Here is an 18,284-nt window from a genome sequence, read left to right as displayed (position 1 = left end):
CTAGGATGCTTTGGTGTGGTTTCCTTTCATGCATGCTATATTCTAGGTCAACAAGATGGCTACGTCTTCCCCACGTGTAACTTTTCAATCCTTGCCTTCATGTCTTTGCACAGGGTTGAATATACTCCCTTCAAACCTCTATTCCACAGAATTCCTAGTTTCCTTCAAACAGAACTCACATGTGTACAAAATTTAATAATTTGTGTGGCAATGAGATGATTAATAATTATACCAAGCATTTGGATTTGTTTGTATGAAAACATGGCCTAACACATCAAAGGTCCTTTGTGGTGACAGAGATTGAACCTGCCTAGATATGTAAATAATCAGAAATTCCTGAGGACAACAAAAAGCACATACCAATCAGATCCAGAGACATATTTTATCTACCAGAGTATCCTTATCTGCAGAGACTTCTCCTGTGAGCTATTTGGTGGTTTATGGTCCTTCCAGATCCATTTATTTTTGTCTGCTAGAGCCTTCCTGTCTCACCTCCCCAACATTCATGAGCCACTTGGGGTTTCATGGACCTTGCAAGAGATATCATTATCTGCAAAGAAATGCCCTGCCCCATTTCATATCACCCTATCACATTGTTTGCTTTCAAGATCTAGATTGTCATGCTGATTTGTACTGTGCAAATGGAACTAAGAGCATCCTGTTGCAAACCAGGAAGGAAGGATTTAATCAATCCAGACCTGACTGACATATCAATAAAGATATACAACTTAATTGTCCAAGGACTGCAACACCCTCTCCTCAACAGTTTCCATGGCTCAAAGGTTTAAATACTTTCATTCCCCAAGTTACAGTGAGTTCATTTCTTTTGGGAGAAACTCCATATGTATACATGTTTTGCTAAACTAGAATAATAAGTTGGTGCTTTGTCTTATGAACTGTGCCTTGTCCTGTGTACCGTGAGTTTCTTACTCTTTGTATAAGGGACAGTTTTTGGTTTTGACAGGTGCTGCTCCTACTTAGTTTTTCCTTCTTCCAATTATTAGTTCTTTTTCCCTCTTGAAACTACTTTGTATTACTTCTTATATGTAGGGTAGGTGTGCATATCAAAATTATATATGCCCACATGGATCTGTCTGTATGTGGCTTAAAGGGAGGTATGAATGGATATCTCTTGAGTCTCTTCCTCCCACCCTTCTCCAAGAAGTCTTTGATTCCATCTAGGAGGACTATAGGGCTGACTACTCTACTCTCCTCAGAGACAGTAGATGCCAAACTAGAACTATATCTATCTGTTCCCCTAAATATTGTTAATCTAGGAGAAATTATTTTTAGGTTCAAGCTTCATTCCTGCTTACTATCCATTAATCAGGGAGGAGTGCCGCCCCATATATATGTACTCACACACACCTACACATACATACACACATATGCATATATGTATACATATAGATGTAGAGAGATGTATATATACATGTTTGTGTGAAAACACACATATACACCTATATCTGCATCTATATGTATATGTGTATATTACATATACACACACAGACACTGTGTTTTATAGGTTTTGACTAGCTTCCCACCCAATGCAAATTACACAAAGACTACACATATTGAATAGCTAATAAACACATTAGTCCCAGCCAGTAACAAACAGAAATCAGAGAAGTTATACAGATGAGATTATGCCAGACAATACACACAAGTTGTATTGCTCATTGGGAGCAAGATAGCTCAGCTCAACTAGGAGAAAGCTAGATTTCAAACAAGGGGAAATTCCCCAAAGTTTCTAGTGTTGTAAGCTGAGGATAGGGATGTGATCTAGGTGCCAGCTCTTCTCCATGTCAGCTTCTTCCCAGAATCTTTCCTTTCAGGGACCTTTCCCTGAAGAAAACCTGGAATCATGTGTCCTTTCTCTTGAAGACAGAAGATAGAAGACCCCAGTCTCTCTTCTCTTAAGTTATTGTCAAGTCCACACTTCATGCAAGTGAAAAAGCAACCAATTTCCACCAATGAGGAGCATCTTATGCAGCTTTGAGCACCTAGGTACACTTACATTCTGTATTATATATATATATGTATGTATGTATATATGTATATATATGTATATATATATATACACACACACCTATATACACACCTATATATAATATATTATATATCATATATACATTCATACACATATACATATGCATATACATACACACATACATACATATAGGTGTAAATATGTGTGTGTGTTTCATCCTTCTAGTAGAATGTAAATTCCTCATTTTTTCTTCCTTGTCTGTGTATCTCTAGGATCTGGTACAGAGTCTTCTCTAAAGCAGACACTCAATGGGTGTCTTTTACATTGAACTGAAGTAAATAAAGCCCAGAAGGTTATTAACATGCATATCTAACCTTTATTTTATTGGTATGCATATAGAGAAATGGAGATATCTATGACCTGAACATCTTCCACCCTGGTCAACCACATCTGGATTATTGTGCTCAGTTCTAGGCACAACATTTTAGGACAGATGGTGACAAGATTGAGTATGACCAGAGGAGGAAGACCAGAATAATGAGGGAAAGGAATCACTTACCCAAAAGGTGCTGTATAGACAATGATGGACAGTGGGTCCAGAGCTGGACCTGGAGTCAGGAAGGCTTCAGACACTTACCAGCTCTGTGATCCTGCATAAGTCACATGACTTCCATGAATCCCAATTTCCTCATAATAAAGGGGATTTAATTGTGCACCTCTGAGGTTCCTTCCAGCTCTATGTTCCTAAGATCAGGTGAAGGAATTGGTCGTGTTTAGCCCCAGAAAGAAAAACCTGCCGAAGGATTTGATAGTGATTTTCAGGTATTTAAAATATAAAGATTAACCTCATAATCTCATAAGTAGAAGGGCAGATAGTGAAACAATGTATTGGTCCATATATGAGTAGACATTTAAAAATATATATAGTTCATAGCAAACCTGATGTGGCCCATAATTATAACTTTTTTTTTTTTTTTTTTTTTTTTTAGTGAGGCAGTTGGGGTTAAGTGACTTGCCCAGGGTCACAAAGCTAGTAAGTGTTAAGTGTCTGGGGCCAGATTTGAACTCAGGTACTCCTGACTCCAGGGCCGGTGCTTTATCCACTGCGCCACCTAGCTGCCCCCTTAAGTATACCTTGTTGGTCTATCCAGAAGCACCAGAAGAGTAACAACAGCTTTCCCATGGCTTTCCACAGATATTAGAGGAATCTATGCTAAAAGCAGAGATGGATTCCACCATCTACACTTAGAGTATGGTTGAGTGGGCAGGTCATTGAACTTGGATTCAGGAAGACATATTCAAATCCTGTCTCAGTCACTTACTATCTGTGTGAACTTGGGCTTGCTTCTTCACCTCTTTTGATCTCATTTTCCTCAGATGTAAAATGAAGGGGTTGAAATCAATGGCCTCTAAAGTATCTTCTACCTCCACATCTATGATTTTATGATGTTGTCATGAATCCCCACCTCTGCTACAAATGCCCTGTTTGACCTTGGACAAATCACTTTTCCTTTTGGGTCTCACATTTCTCATCTATAAAATGAGATGTTTTAGCTTGAATATCTCCAAAGGTCTTTATAATTTTAAACTTAAAAAAGAGACTCTGAAAAGAATCTATGACCTATGGTCTATGATAATTAAAAATAAGATCATAGAGAGATATAATTGAGTGCTGGAGAAAGCTTTAGGGGAGAATGCAGATTCTCAAAAGTATAGTAAGAATTCTGGCAGTTCAGTATCTTATATTATAGTCACGTTTTAGATATCTAAAATCCACATCAATATCCTGTGATGTTAAGGGTGAGCTCTTTTAAAAACTTAGATTTCAAATAAAATATCCACTCTGGGACCAATTCATATTGGCAATGTCACATTGAATCCCTAAAAGATATCTTCTTAATATATCCTGTAGGAATCTAGGGATAACCTTGAAGAGCTGAGGTTTTCAATACAATTACTCATGACCCCCCCCCACCCCCAGTTAGTTTGATTTTCATTTAGTATAAGCTAGAAGCCTTAATGATCTTTTAGAAGAAAAAGGAAGAGGAAGAAGAAGAAGAAGAGAAAGAGAGAGGAGATATGGAGGAAGAACATCTGAAAGTGAGAGAAAGGTACATATGAAGACTGATAAAATATCACAAATATTCAATAATCTATTTGTCATTGGTTGCTTACACTGGTTCAGAATACAATGGTAGCATCAGATAGGTGGTATTCTTGGTGACTAATGATAGTTAAGTCAAAAGTAAACTTAGGATAGCACAATTCTAGGCACATGGAAGGCATTCATTTATGTAGATTGCTTCTTTTTGGAGGGTTACATAAACTTTCACCTAATCTTATTCTTGGCCCTTGACTGTCATGGAAAAAACTAGGTCGGGGAGGGGAAGTGGTGAATATAGTCCAACTTTTCATTTTCATTCAATTCAATTTCACAAGCACTTACTGAGCACCTAATATGTGCCAAGCAATATTTTCAACTCCAAGGCTGTAGGAATAAAAATGAAATAGTCTCTGTCCTCAAGAAGCTTATATTCTACTGGAGGAAAACAACATATAAAGGGATAAGTGAATACAAGATAAATGCTGACAATTGGAGAATCAAAAGGCCTCATATAGGACATATTACTTAAGCTTAGTCTTCGATGGAAGTTGATAGCCCAAGAGGAGTTGGGAGAATGTTCATCTGGAGGAGTAATTACAGTGAAAGGAGGCAACCTGAGCAAAGGTATGCAGGTAGGAGATGGCTGGTACTGTTACTGCTGTTACACCCACACAGTAGGGTTAACCTCAATGAAAAAGAATGTATAACTGGTATAATCATGAGACTTACCCTGGAGCATTCATGGGGAGAGAGTGGACAATAATAGCCTGTGATGGGAAGCCTGAGAATCCAGGTGGCCACTCTTTTCAGTTAATGGGGTAATATAACTGATAATAAAATGTGAGGACTCCATACTAGGTTAGCTGGCCACTTGCTTGTTCTATCCTTGTACACAACACCAATTTATCTTTTCTCAAGAAGATCCATTTTCACTAGCACCTCTGAAGTTTGAAAAAGGAGTGAGGTTCAGAGGTCAAGAAGACAAAGACCTAAGCTCCAACATATGGGACAAGGACCTAAAATATACTCCATCCCCACTTCTGTTTCTTAGAAGCCATAGCTTCCTACAGGGATCACCTCATGTGTCTTGTCGTATAGGAAGACTTTTTGGATCTCCTTTAGTTATTGCTCTCTCTTTCCTCAAATTATATTGTAGTTACTATGTTTTTGAATGTGTGTTCCTTAACAACTCAGCTTGTGGACCATCAAAAGCCTTCACTTATCCTTCTGATTGCTAGGGTTCTGTCCCTCCCCAGATTATTGGGGATTTACTTATCTGTCTATCTGCTGTAGACTACCCTTCAGGACAGGGGCCATATTTGTTTTATTTTTGTATCCCCACTTAACATAATGCTGTATGTAACAGGTGTTTAATACCTGGATCTTGAATGAATGAAGAAATATTATCTTAGGTTACAGGCAATAATGAGGTATTCAGGACTGTGTTCTGACTTGCCCTAGGGAAAGTATATCTGGGACTCTGGGTTCTTAAAAAAATTGGGTCCTCTAGGCCAGTTTGTTTGCTCTTCCTATTTTGGTCAAGAGATAATGTCAGCTAGACGAAGCCAAAGTTTACATTTTGCCTCAAATACTTCTAAGTTGTGTGACCCTGGGAAAGTCACTTAATGTCTCTGGACCTCAGTTTTCTCAACTGTAAAATGAAGGAATTTGACTCAATTGGCCCTAAGGTCACCATACAACTTAAAATCTATGATTCTTTAGAACAAGGCAGACTCCTTTTCAGTTCTGTCTCTGCCTTTTTCAGTTCAGACTCTGTCTCATCTGAGTCAGAAGAGGCATGAATGTAAGACATGGACAAGCATACACAGAAAATCAAGTGAAATAAAAACTGAGAATCTTTTTTCCATTTCAGAGAATTTGTAGATGAGAATCCAGAGAATGCCATTGTAACTATGAACAAAAAGCTCTAATTTGAGTCATGACTTCATGTTACTTGTTTTATCCTTGGTGGTTACTTAGCTAAATAGATGTCATAGGCCCACAACAAAATGTATTTAACTAATAATAACAGTTTTAGGAGTTACAAGTATTTTCCCGTATATGAATGTATAGTTTAACTTTATTTTACCCTTATGATTTCTCTTTCAAATTTTCTCTGTCAAATTTTCTATTCAGCTATGGTCTTTTCATCAGGAATACTTGAAAGTCCTCTATTTCATTAAATATCCATTTCCCCCCGAAGGATTACACTCATTTTTACTGGGTAGGTTATTCTTGGTTGCAATACTAACTCCTTTGCCTTCCAGAATGCTATATTTCAAGCTTTCTACTTTTTTAATATGGAAGCTGATAAATCTTGTGTAAGCCTAACTGCAACTCAACAATATTTGAATTGTTTCTTTCTAGTTCTTTGTAATATTTTCTTTCACCTGAGAGCTCTGGAATTTGACTATAATATTCTTGGGAGTTTTCACTTTGGGATCCCTTTCAGGGGTTGATTTGTGTATTCTTTCTATTTCTAATTTACACTTTGGATCCAAGATAATGGGGCAGTTTTCCTTTATAATTTCTTTTTTTCATATAAATATTTTATTTTCCTGTTACATTTAGAGATAGTTTTCAACATTTGTTTTTATAATATTTCTAGTTTCAATTTTTTCTCCCTCCCTAGCCCCTCCCCAAGACAGCAAGTAATCTGATATATGTTATATATGTATAATCACAATAAACATATTTCTGCATTAGACATGTTTCCTTTATAATTTCTTGAAGTGTAATGTTTAAGTTCTTTATTTTGATCAGGACTTTCAAGTAATATGGTGTTTCTCAAATGATATCTCCTTGAGCTACTTTCCAGGTCAGTTAGTTGTTTTTCCAATGAGATGATTCACATTTTATTCTATTTTTCCCATTTTTTTAACTTTGTTTTATTTTTCTTAATTTTTCATGGAGACTAGCTTTCACTTGCCCAATTCTAATTTTTAAGGAATTATTTTCTTCATTGAACTTTTGTACCTCTTTTTCCAAATGGCCAATTCTACTTTTTAAAGAGTTCTTTTCTTCAGTGAATTTTTGTACCTCATTTTCCATCAGGCCAATTCTGAGTTTTTAGTGTTTTTTTCTTCAGTATTTTTTGTACTTTTTAAAAACCATGCTGTTAATTTTCTTTTTTTTTCTTTTCTTTTCTTTTTTTTTGGGGGGGTATGAGGCAATTGGGGTTAAGTGACTTGCCCAGGGTCACACAGCCAGTAAGTGTTACGTGTCTGAAGCTGGATTTGAACTCAGGTACTCCTGACTCCAGGGCCAGTGCTCTATCCACTGTGCCACCTAGCTGCCCCACTGTTAATTTTCTTTTAATAATTTTCTTGCATCACTCTCATTTTCTTTTTCCTAATTTTTTTTGTACCATTCTAATCTCTTTCTTTAAGTCTTCCAGTAATTCTTATTGGACTTGGGTCTAATTAGAATTTTTCTTTAAGGCTTTTTTTTTGGGGGGGGACTATTTTCATATTGTTGTTTTCTGACTTCGTGTCTTGGTCTTCCCTGCCACCATAGTATTTTTTATGTTCAAATAGATTTTTGTTATTCACTTTTCTATACTATTACTTGACTTTGAACTTTATGTCAAAGTTGGGCTTTGCTCACCTAGGTGTGATGAGTCAAAAGCTTCAGATTTGTGTGTGTATGTGTGTTGCTCTTCAGAGCTAGTTCTGGGGGTTTTGCAGGTTTTGGGTGCTTTTAACGTGGCATAATCCTGGAAGAGGCATGGTCTATGCTTTCCTTTTCTGGACTCTGGTCTTCACCAAGGAAGAGCCCCTGGTTCTCTGTAGCTACACCACTGATGTTCCTCTCTGCTTGGTACTGTGACCAGAATATCTGCTCCTTTGTGACTAACCCCAGAGCTCCTCTTTTTCCATAACTGTTACCCAGAACTGCATATGGGCAATTATTGTTGCTGTTGCTGCTGCTGTGGCAGTGGCATTGGCAGTGGTAGCTAATGTTGCTGACATGTGTTTGTGCATGCTTGTGTGTGCATGCTCTGAGCAGATCTCCACCAGACCTCTACCCCAGTGTTACAGACTTCTCCTGCCTACCTCTTTAGTTTTCTTAGGGTAGATATAATATCTCCTGAGTTTTTGTTGTCTTTTACCACTCCAAATTTTAATTTGAAACATTATTTTAAGGTTGCTTGGAGGGGAATGTTGGGAGAGTTCTGCTTGGCTCCACCCCTTCCTTCTTTCCTTTTGCAAATGTGTTCAATTCAAGTCAGAAATAATTTATTAAGTACCTTTTTTGGGGGGGAGGGGCAATGGGGTTTAAGTGACTTGCCCACGGTCACACAGCTAGCAAGTGTCAAGTGTCTGAGGCCGTATTTGAACTCAGGTACTCCTGAATCTTATCCACTGTGCCACCTAGCTGCCCCTATTAAGTACCTTTTATGTGGCATGTATCCTGCTGGCTCCAGGAATAAAAAGACAAAAAAGGAATTAGTGCCTGCCCTCAAGAAATTTACACTCTACTAGGAGAAATGAATCAATTAATGAATGTGTATTTGGTGTTAGGCACTAAGATTACAAAGACAACAAAGAAATAGTTCCTGCCCTCAAGAAACTTACATTCTACCTGAGAAAATTCAATAAACATTTATTAAACTTCTTGGTGTTTGTATGTGCTAGACACTGTGCTATATGCTGGGGCTACAAAGACAAAAGTAAGATTAGAAATAGTCTTTGCCTTGAGAAGCTTACATGGGGTAGAAGAATGATCAGAAATTCCATGAGCATTTATTAAGCACTTCCTGTACACCATAGAGCCTGATGCTGCGGTTACAAAGACCAAAAACATGAAGTTGTCTTTGTCTTCAAGAAGCTTATGTTTCCTCTTCATATTTAACATCATTTATGAGCAGGATATTTCAGAATGTTTTGATACCCTGACATTTATTTTCTGGGAAAATAAGGGGAGTGTAGCTTATTATTTTCAGATAGATAAATGTATAAATACTCCCAACACATAATATATTCAAATCTACTCACAAGGTTTGTATAAATTCTTCCCTCCCCACCCTCCAAAAAATGTTGTTTCCCTGCCCATTTTCCCCTAGGCATGCCTGTGTTGAGGGATGGGGAAGCCTAATGAGGGAGTATGTTCATAAAAAGCAGCTCTGCATTTATAGTAGTTAGTAATGAGCCAAACCAGAGAGCCCACAGTGGAGAGAACTACTGCACAACAAAGAATTCCACATCTCACCAGGGGGAAAGTCTCAGATTCCTGTACTTTGTCTCTCTGTGTGTGAGTGTATGCATGTGTGTGTGTGTGTGTGTGTGTGTGTGTGTGTGTGTGTGTGCAGTCACTGTCTAATAATATGACTATTTTGCCATCCCCCTGCAAATAAGACTGAAGCTGCCGCCTGATTGGTATAACATCTCACTTTCCCTCAGCATTGATTTTTCTGGCTCTCCTTATCTGCTTCATAAAAATAAGCAAGAGGGACAAGACGCTGGTGAGGCTGGAGACTGAGAAGCTCAGGGAGTCTTCCTTTTTAGCATGAGACAACCTCTGCTTGCTTTCTGGAGAGGGAAGTTGGATTATCAATTGTTTTGTAAATGTGTATGGTGATATTTGCTCCGGTAAGTTTTATATCTATCTGAATAGCTATGGATGCATTTTCCAATAACCCTTATCTGTTTTCATGCACGCATGCAACTATGCTATCTCTTTTTATCCCAAGGACCTTTTTAGTAATCTTTCTATGATTGCAACCTCGTATTCTTGGCGGTCTCTGAATAAGTCCAACTGAAATATGTATGTATATATGTATGTATTTATGTATGTGTGAGTATATAGTGTAATGTGGTCTCTGCCTCACAGGGGAAAAAGTATTTGAGCAAACTTATCCTTTGCTCCATAAAAATGAAATGTTGTTTTCATTGTCACAGATACAATAATTGTGCTTCACCCTGCTTACCACTTAATTAAAGTTTCCTTACAAGTGGCTCTCCTGGGATTTTTCCATTTTTGTCTTAAGTCCACTAAGGAGTCACAAATGCTGCTGAGGGACATGGAGGTTGCCTGTGAATTACATCGGTACTAATACTTAGGTAGAGCACTTGTGACAAGTTTCCCACAAAGCTTATTCGGGATGTCTGTGTGGGTTTGGGAGGGTTGAAAATTGTAGAAATGAAAACTAGTGCTGATCATTCAAATAAATCTCAATTAGACCATCTCCCCCTTCTGTGGCAGGGCATAATCTAGACTGACTGGAATCCTTTTTCTGCTCAGTCTTTTCTTTTTGCATCGTATGTGGTATGCCAGGCTTTGTCTAATCCCTTGGCACCCTGCCCTAATGCTGGTGTAGCTGAAGCATCACAAAAGAAAAGTATGCATAAAATAAAATACAATCACTGTAAAATAGTCATTAGTTTAGATTATGAGCCATGAAGCTCCCACTTAACTGTCTTCTTCATAGGGAGAAGAGGGAAATCAGCTTTGTTGAACAGTTTTTGACCAGTCTGGGAAAAGTCCATTAATATAATTGTGCTAGCCCCAGATGATAATTTGGTAATCCCCTTTTTTGTCATTTTGGAGGGAGGAGCATGTTATTTTTTAATTTTTATTTTGAATGTATATTAATTAATGCCATGTCTTTCAATTGTTCAAATTAACAATGAGAAACCTTTCTTCTTTTTTGTTGTTGTTTTTGGTGTTATGGACCCCTTTGGCAGTTTGGTAAACTATATGGACCTCTTCTCAGAATAATATTTTTCAATCTGGAAAATGAAACACATAGGATTACAAAGGAAGCAAATCAGAATGAAATAAAAATGTAATTTTCCCCAAATAAGTTCACAGACACCCCCCTCCCTGAAATCTATATCCAGATCCTTTGAGTGGGTGCCTGTGGAATCCAGATTATGAACCCTTGCATTAAAACGTAAACTGAAGTCATAAAGGATGTTAAGGAGATGAATGGGTGGCCAGGTATCTCCAGGGAATTTGATCTCAAAGTTGGAACTGTCATGTCTCTAGCTCAGAGGCACAGAATTCCTTTAGGATGTTCCCAACAATACTGCAATTCCAAAGCCCTTTAAAAATGTGTACTTGAAGATAGTAATGGGCTTCTGGAAAATGTGTCATTATTCATCTCTTTTCCCAGCTGAGGTTTCTTCCCTCTTGCTCCCTTAACATCATGCAAGGAAGATAACACTTGTACCAAGTAGAAGGGTGTCAAGTTAATCTACTTCCCCTTGGGGAAAAAAAACCCTGAAAAAGCCTTGTTTGCATCCAAAAGAAGCAAATGTCACCCATTACCCTTAGGAAGGCATATACCCTGGATGGATGCTCAGTGTTCTGCAACAGAAATTCTGTTCCTGCGCAACTTTTTATCTCTGGACTTAGCAATTACTGCTATGCAAGCTTGAAGACATTGATCATGGCTTTCCCCCCCATGACTGTTCACATTTCCCACAATCGTCCTCATTTCCCAGCTGTTGTAGCAGGTTAGGGAGAGAGTCATTAGCTGTAAACAGAGCTTATCTTCCTTTTCAGGCAATTTCAGGGACATAAATCCTTGCAGAGGTTCTGAGAGGGCAGTATCTATTTCATTCTATCTGTCTTGTTCCACAGGTTGCCCATTTCCTTGGGGATCTGGGCATTAGGTTTAACGGGTGTATTTTTGTTTCCCCCTTTTAAATAGAGTGGCTGATGTATATAGGGGGTTATTGACCAAAACCCTGGATATTTGAGAAAAAGACAAGAGCTTGTGATTCGGAGCTAATTGTAGAGTTCTTGAGTTTTAGTCCTGAATGGACCAAAATATCATGCTAAAAAAAGCTGATTTTCAGGCCAGAATGAGAAAAGAACCAAATCGAGAGGGCTATTGGTAGAACTCTGTTGAAGGAAAAGCTAAATGGGCTATTTATTACACACACACACAACATAACTTTAGGATGGTGCTTATAATCTCTAGCAAAGCTGAATCAACATCCTTAAATGACATTTCCCTCTTGGAATTTCACTTCCTCAGACAAGATTCTCATCTGAGTTTATGGCCATGTGGCTGTAGACATGCCACCTATGCAGAAAAGAAACTACCAGATTTTTAACAGTTGATAGGGGCTGGCAAATGATATACCCTTTTGTCTTTTGTTTTCCTTCTTTCTTTCTCATTCTAACAGCCATAGAAACTCCCTCTTCTTGTGGAGGTTCCTCTGTGACTATAAAAAATATAGGTTTGAGGTTTTGGAATGTGTATGTCATTTCTAGTCCTTGCAGCTACAAAGCTGTAAGTGCAACTGTAATATACAGAGAAAAGATAGGTGAGAGGACAATGTGGCTTTATCAAGTCGTCTTTTAAAAAAAATGATCATAAGAGTCATCTTCTCATCTTTCAATTCTTTTTCATATGAAGGCAAATTTTAAATGAATAAAACTAATAATAATCACCTTTGTTATCACTATTCTGAAATTGTCATATCTCCCCTACCCTTGTCTACTCCCAATGGTATTATATATGGTTTGATTTATTTGTGCAAAACTTTGTAGTTTCTCTCCTCCTTGCCCAACAATTTTTTTCCCATCTTTGGATCATTTAACAGGGCTTGGGGCACTTCAGGTTTGATATTGGAAGCTGTCTATACAACAGGAATAATTTGAAAATGAACACAGCTGTCAATAGACACTCTGAGCACTGGGACAAAGTGTAAATTGAGAACCTCAAAGCATATTTTTTTTTGTACCTGAACAATGAACTCACCATTTGAAATCCATTTAGGCCCAATGCAATTCAGATGATTCTCATGGGGGGAGACTGCAACTCACATTCAATCAATATATTTGAAATCTCTCTTAAAATGGATTCAATTTGAGTGTAGGGAGAAGGGAGTAATGTTGTGTGTTTTTTTAATCTTTCTGTTGGTTTGCTATCCTTGGGGCAAACCTGGTTTTTTCAGTCCTCTGACAAGAGAGCAAAGAAATCGAAATGATGAAATTGTTGCTGGAAGACATACTTACTGTATGTCACTGCACCTGTGTAAGATTCTATACAAATAGCTTGCGGTATCCAAAGCAATTTGAATTCTATGTGTTCAAAGTCAAATATTGAAGTGTTAACTTCATATTAACTTCTTGAAGTAATCTCCCACATCATATTGCTTTAAAATGCCTTCTGTGTAGACACTGATTTAATTAAAAGGAGTTCAGAGTGAACAATAAAAGGTGGTTTCAACCTAAGAGGCATTAAAAAAAAAACAAGCTTGGTAAATCATAATATTCATGCTCACTGCCCCTGTCCACTTTTGTGTGTGTATGTGTGTATGTCTATTTTTTTTTGTTAAGTGGCAATACTGTATCTGGGGAAATTGCAGTAGAACTGGTGCTAATAAAGAAACACCAATCAATGTACACATCCAAAGCAGTAAAACAATGTCCTAAAAAGACCATGTGCCTGCTGCCATCAAATTATTATTTACTTTTAATTAAATAAGTTGTGCCCAACTTGTGTCTCACCATATGGAGGCCATCTCCTAGAACGGATTGTATAGACTGTCCCCTAAAGCTGATCATTTTTCAGGACCATAATAAGATCTGCCTTCCTTCTGAGACATAATAGAGTCCAAAATAAAGAGCAAAAGAAATAGCACTTCTTGTTTTTCAACCATGTGGTTCTGCTATAATTGTGGCTTTGCACTATAAAGCTGATTTTGATTTTAGGCATGACTGAAGGCTATCTGGGGGGGGCAATAAGGCCAATAAAACCAAGAAAATGGGCAGCACTCTGGCATCAGTATTTGACAGATTTGATCACCTGCTTGTGGTTTGAGGGTAAAAATTCAAAGTCAAATTGGAGCTAAAAAGCAAAGATTTAGGTACCATTTCTTATGCATGTGTGTATATTCATTTCTTAAGTATTTATTAAATATTGAATATACTCAGGGTTAGAAATACTATGGTATCAAAGACAAAAAGGAAACAGTTCCTGCCTTCCAGGAGCTTTCTTCATCATCACCACCACCACCATCATCATTAGAATTTATATGGCATTGTAAGGTTCACAAAATACTTTCTAAATATGTCATTCTGATACTTTCTTTTGAAGTTGGAATGAGGATTTGAGGAGGGAAACAAAAAAAACCCAAAAGGATCATAGTTTCCTTAATTCAGAATTGCATTTAACAGTCATCTAGTCATATTACATATGAAGAAAATGAGGCCTAGAAAGAGGAAATGATGCTACCAAGATCACACAGGTAGGAAGTAGTGGAGTCAGTATTTGAACCCAAGTCTTGTGACTCCAAAGCAATAAATCTTTCTATTGTAACATTCTTTCTCATCAATGTGTGCAAGGACAAGTAAATATGAAATAAGTACAAAATAGTGTATAAATCCTTACTAATGAGGGGAGCGGTGAGCACTGATAATTGACAAGATCAGGAAAGGTACGATGGTAAGAGGTAGAACCTAAGCTAAGCCTTAGAAAAAGATAGGGATTCTAAAAGACAGTTGAGAAGTGAGCCACATCTGTGTGTGCATGTGTGTGTGTGTGTGTGTGTGTGTGTGCATGTGTGTGTGCACGTGTGTGCGTGTGTGCATGCTCATGTGCGTGCTCTTCTATTTATGTTGAGGGTAATATGTAAGCAGATTCTTCACTCAGATCCTACTCTGGTGCCTCTCCATGGTTTCAAGGGAGGTGACCCCTTAGGTTCAAAGGCTACACCTATGAACTAGAAGCTCTAGCAGGTCTTAAGAAGTTAGGCTTTGAATATCTGCCCAATGACAGACAATGTCTGCTAAGGCTGAGCAGAGCTCATTTCCAAAGAGTTGGTTACCAGGTGGTGAATTTTTTTAGTGAATGGAAATCATGAAGACAATATGGAGAATGTTTTGATTTTGATTAATACAAGGAAAATATATGCTAACAAAATGACAGATCGTTTAAAAATAAAGCAATCTCTCTCTTTCCCTCCCCTCTCTCTTCTCTCCCTCTCCCCCTCTCTCCTCTCTTGCTCTCTCCCTCTCACCATCCCTTTCTCTCTTATCTCTCCCTCTCTTCCCTTTTCTTTCTTTGTGTATGTGAAAGACAGATACACACACATACATGTATATATATACTTTAAGTACATACACACACACACAGACATGTCTGTTTTCATATTGAGACTGAAAACCAGAACAAAAAGTCACATAAAGCTGATAGATTTTTGATCATTTACTCCAGGCATTCTTAACCTGATATCTGTGAACATGCATTTGTGTTGTTGTTTAATATTTTGTTGACTATTTCAACATCATCAGTTTCATTCATGCTCCTACATATTTCATTTTGTAGATTTAAAAACATGATTCCTAGAAGATGTCTATAGGCTCCACCGAACTGTCCAAGGGCCCAAGAACAACAAAAAGCTTTAGAACTCCTGATAGAATCATTCTGTAAATGTTTCCAATGTAAAGAGGGAGTGAACATAGGAGTTGTTCTATTGCTAATCTATCAGGTAAACCAAAGAATGCAAATGGATTACTGTGCTTGTACCATTGTGATTTTAGGAAATTCTAGTCCTCAAAAGCCATAAGGTGACAATGTCATTAATAATGCTAACATAGGTGTCACTACAGTTTGAGAAGAAGCTGGTCCTGATTTAGAGAGATTAATTTCATTATGGAATTGGACATTATTTTGTTTCTAGGAATAATTGCAACAACATTCCCTATCACCAACCTATTTGGCTTACAATGTAGGAGCCATTAAAAATTCCACTGATGGTTTGGAGACTAGTAGGGCATGACTATCATTTAAAATCTTCTATTTAGCTTTTAAAGCCCCTCTCCACCTGGCCCCAATCTACCTTTGTAACCTTATTGTGCATTACTCCTTTTCCTGCACACTATGATCCAGCCAAGCAGACTTTCTTGTTATTCTTCACACACAACTCTCCATCCCCATCTCCACTGACATACCTTGGAAATAAATGTCTCTCATGCCTGCACACACTTCCCCATCACCTCTGCCTCTTAGAATCATTTGTTCCATTCAACATTTTGCTGGAAATTCACCATGGAGCCTTTCCTGCCCCCCACCAACCATGAGTACCCTTCCCTTAAAAAAAAGCATATATTAATTAATTACATGTTTTGTAATTATTCATATGCCATCTCCTTCAGTTGAATATAAGTTCCTTGAAGGTAGGGACTGTTATTTTTTGTTTCTGCATTTCTAGTTCCCAGCAGATTCTAGGTACTTATTAAATGTTTCTTAATAGATAGATCTATAAAATGAATATAGAGTGACATAGTGAATAAAATGCTAAACTTGGAGTCAGGATGAACTGGATTCAAATTCTAACTTTAGCCTTAATTAGCTGTGTTACTATAGACAAATTGCTTCATCACTCTGAGCCTGAGTTTCTTCTTCAGTGAAAAAAGGTAGTGTAAAATCTATAGTACCTACCAGATGAGGTTGTTATGAGGATCAATGGAGGTCCTGTACACACTCTGCCTACCTTGTTATTATTGCTGTGGGACTTCACAATATCTGAGATCCCATCTAGCTGTAAATCTTGTGACAGAATGTTCTTTCATACCCAAATTAATCTCACTAACAGAATTTCCACATCCTCTTAAAGGGACTTTGTTTCAGTGTGATATTTCTAGCAATGATTCAGTGTTTGTTATAGGAATCACAGTGCTAACTCTGAACTTCTTTTTACTAATATGGACTTATTCAGAAGTGGCTTATCCAGAACTTGTTGCAGGGTTGGAATTATTTTTACAAACACATTGGTATCAGGAATTATTTCCAGTTGCTGAACAATTCATCCATTTCTGCAAGGTCTTTGATCTATGCTAGGAAGTAGAAAACCAATGTAAATTTCCAAATACTTTGACTCCCAAACAAGGTTTGTAACTAGCCATTTTTAGTACCCACAGAACACAGTATAAAATGTGCCTGGGGCCATCAATGTGAATCAAGCCCAGGACCAACAGCACAAAATGAGCCTAAAAATCAACTCGTTAATCCATTATATGAAAGAATACCCTCAAAAGTTGTTAAGACAAATTCAGTGCACCAGAAGAAAAAAATTAACTACTATGAGAATGTCTAAAATGCTACAAAAGGCTTTGGGTCCTACTACCCTCATTAGAAATCTGACCCCCTCCAAATGTTTTTCCCTGAAAAAAACTGAGGAAAAACCTTTTCTTCTTGTTGTTGTTCATTTACGTCTGGCTTTTTGAGAAAAAACTTATCATTTACTTATTCATTCATTTTTTGCTTAGATTCTCAGAACAATGGCCTGTTTTCCTTCTCTCCTCTTCTAGATTTGGCATGGCCTTTTTCAAGATTGGCCTGCTTTCCTCATAGCACAATTGAATTATTCCATCAAGATATTTGATTATATGCAAAAAAATGATGACAGCACATTAGTCATTATTGTCTATCTCCAGGGGTCAGAATAGTACCTTGCACATAGTAGGCACTTACTAAATGTATATTAAATTCTCAGAAAAGGAGGCAAGAGGGAGGCCATTTGCTTATTAATTTCATTCTGGTCCTTTGAAATGGGATGATCATAAGGGACAGATTGATTGCTGTTTCTCTTTTGCAAATTATGTTGTGGGCTACTTGTTGCTTTCGATTCCAGGAGGTCATTCTGACCCTTTTATAGAACTAACAGAAGAAGGAAAATTAAGGAGATTTGATAGAGATTCTTCACAACAGGGTTAGATGCTACAAATAATAAGGAAAAATGAGAATAAAGAAGACAAAGCATATACAGCCGAATTCCGTGTTGCTTTGAATTTCCTGGTTGACTTTGACAACAGTACCCGGGCCAAATTGATCCTTGGCCTACCTTCATTCCTAATATTCTTCCTTTTATTTATAATACAGGTTATTGATGCATTTTTTCCATTTTTTCCTTTTATTCTTAAGAGAATTTTATTTTCCAAAATATATTTAAAAACAAAATTTTAACATCAATTTTTAAAAAACTTTGTGTTCCAACTTCTCTTCCCCCCTCATTCCCACCCCCCACCCACAAGAACTCAATCAATTCAAAATAAGTTATACATGAGTAGTCAGTGAAAAATTACCATATTAGTTATTTGTGAGAGAAAACAGTCAAAAAACCCCAAACTTCAGATTAAGGAATTGTCAAAGAGGAAATAAAAATAAAATTTTAAAACGTGTTTCCATCTGTTTTAAGATACTATCAGTTCTTTCTCTGCAGATGGGCT

General features: G+C 37.4%; 1 protein-coding gene across 2 annotated transcripts in view; it reads left to right on the top strand.

Moving 5' to 3' along the window:
* The window catches only part of SYNPR (synaptoporin), a 395,065-nt gene that overhangs the window by 191,462 nt on the left and 185,319 nt on the right, over window positions 1–18,284 (top strand). The window contains exon 1 of one of the 2 annotated variants that reach the window (XM_043978575.1): window positions 9,288–9,685. The exons of the other annotated variant lie outside the window; for it this stretch is intronic. Within the exon in view, the coding sequence (XP_043834510.1) occupies window positions 9,662–9,685 (24 nt within the window). The 5' untranslated portion in view covers window positions 9,288–9,661. Of the gene's footprint in view, window positions 1–9,287; window positions 9,686–18,284 lie in introns of those variants that run through there. 2 annotated transcript variants of the gene reach the window in all.

This window comes from Dromiciops gliroides, chromosome 1 (genome assembly GCF_019393635.1).
Source record: "Dromiciops gliroides isolate mDroGli1 chromosome 1, mDroGli1.pri, whole genome shotgun sequence".
In the NCBI taxonomy this organism is placed as follows: domain Eukaryota; kingdom Metazoa; phylum Chordata; class Mammalia; order Microbiotheria; family Microbiotheriidae; genus Dromiciops; species Dromiciops gliroides.
Note: the sequence above shows the minus strand (reverse complement) of the source record. Positions and strands in the feature narration are given on the sequence as shown.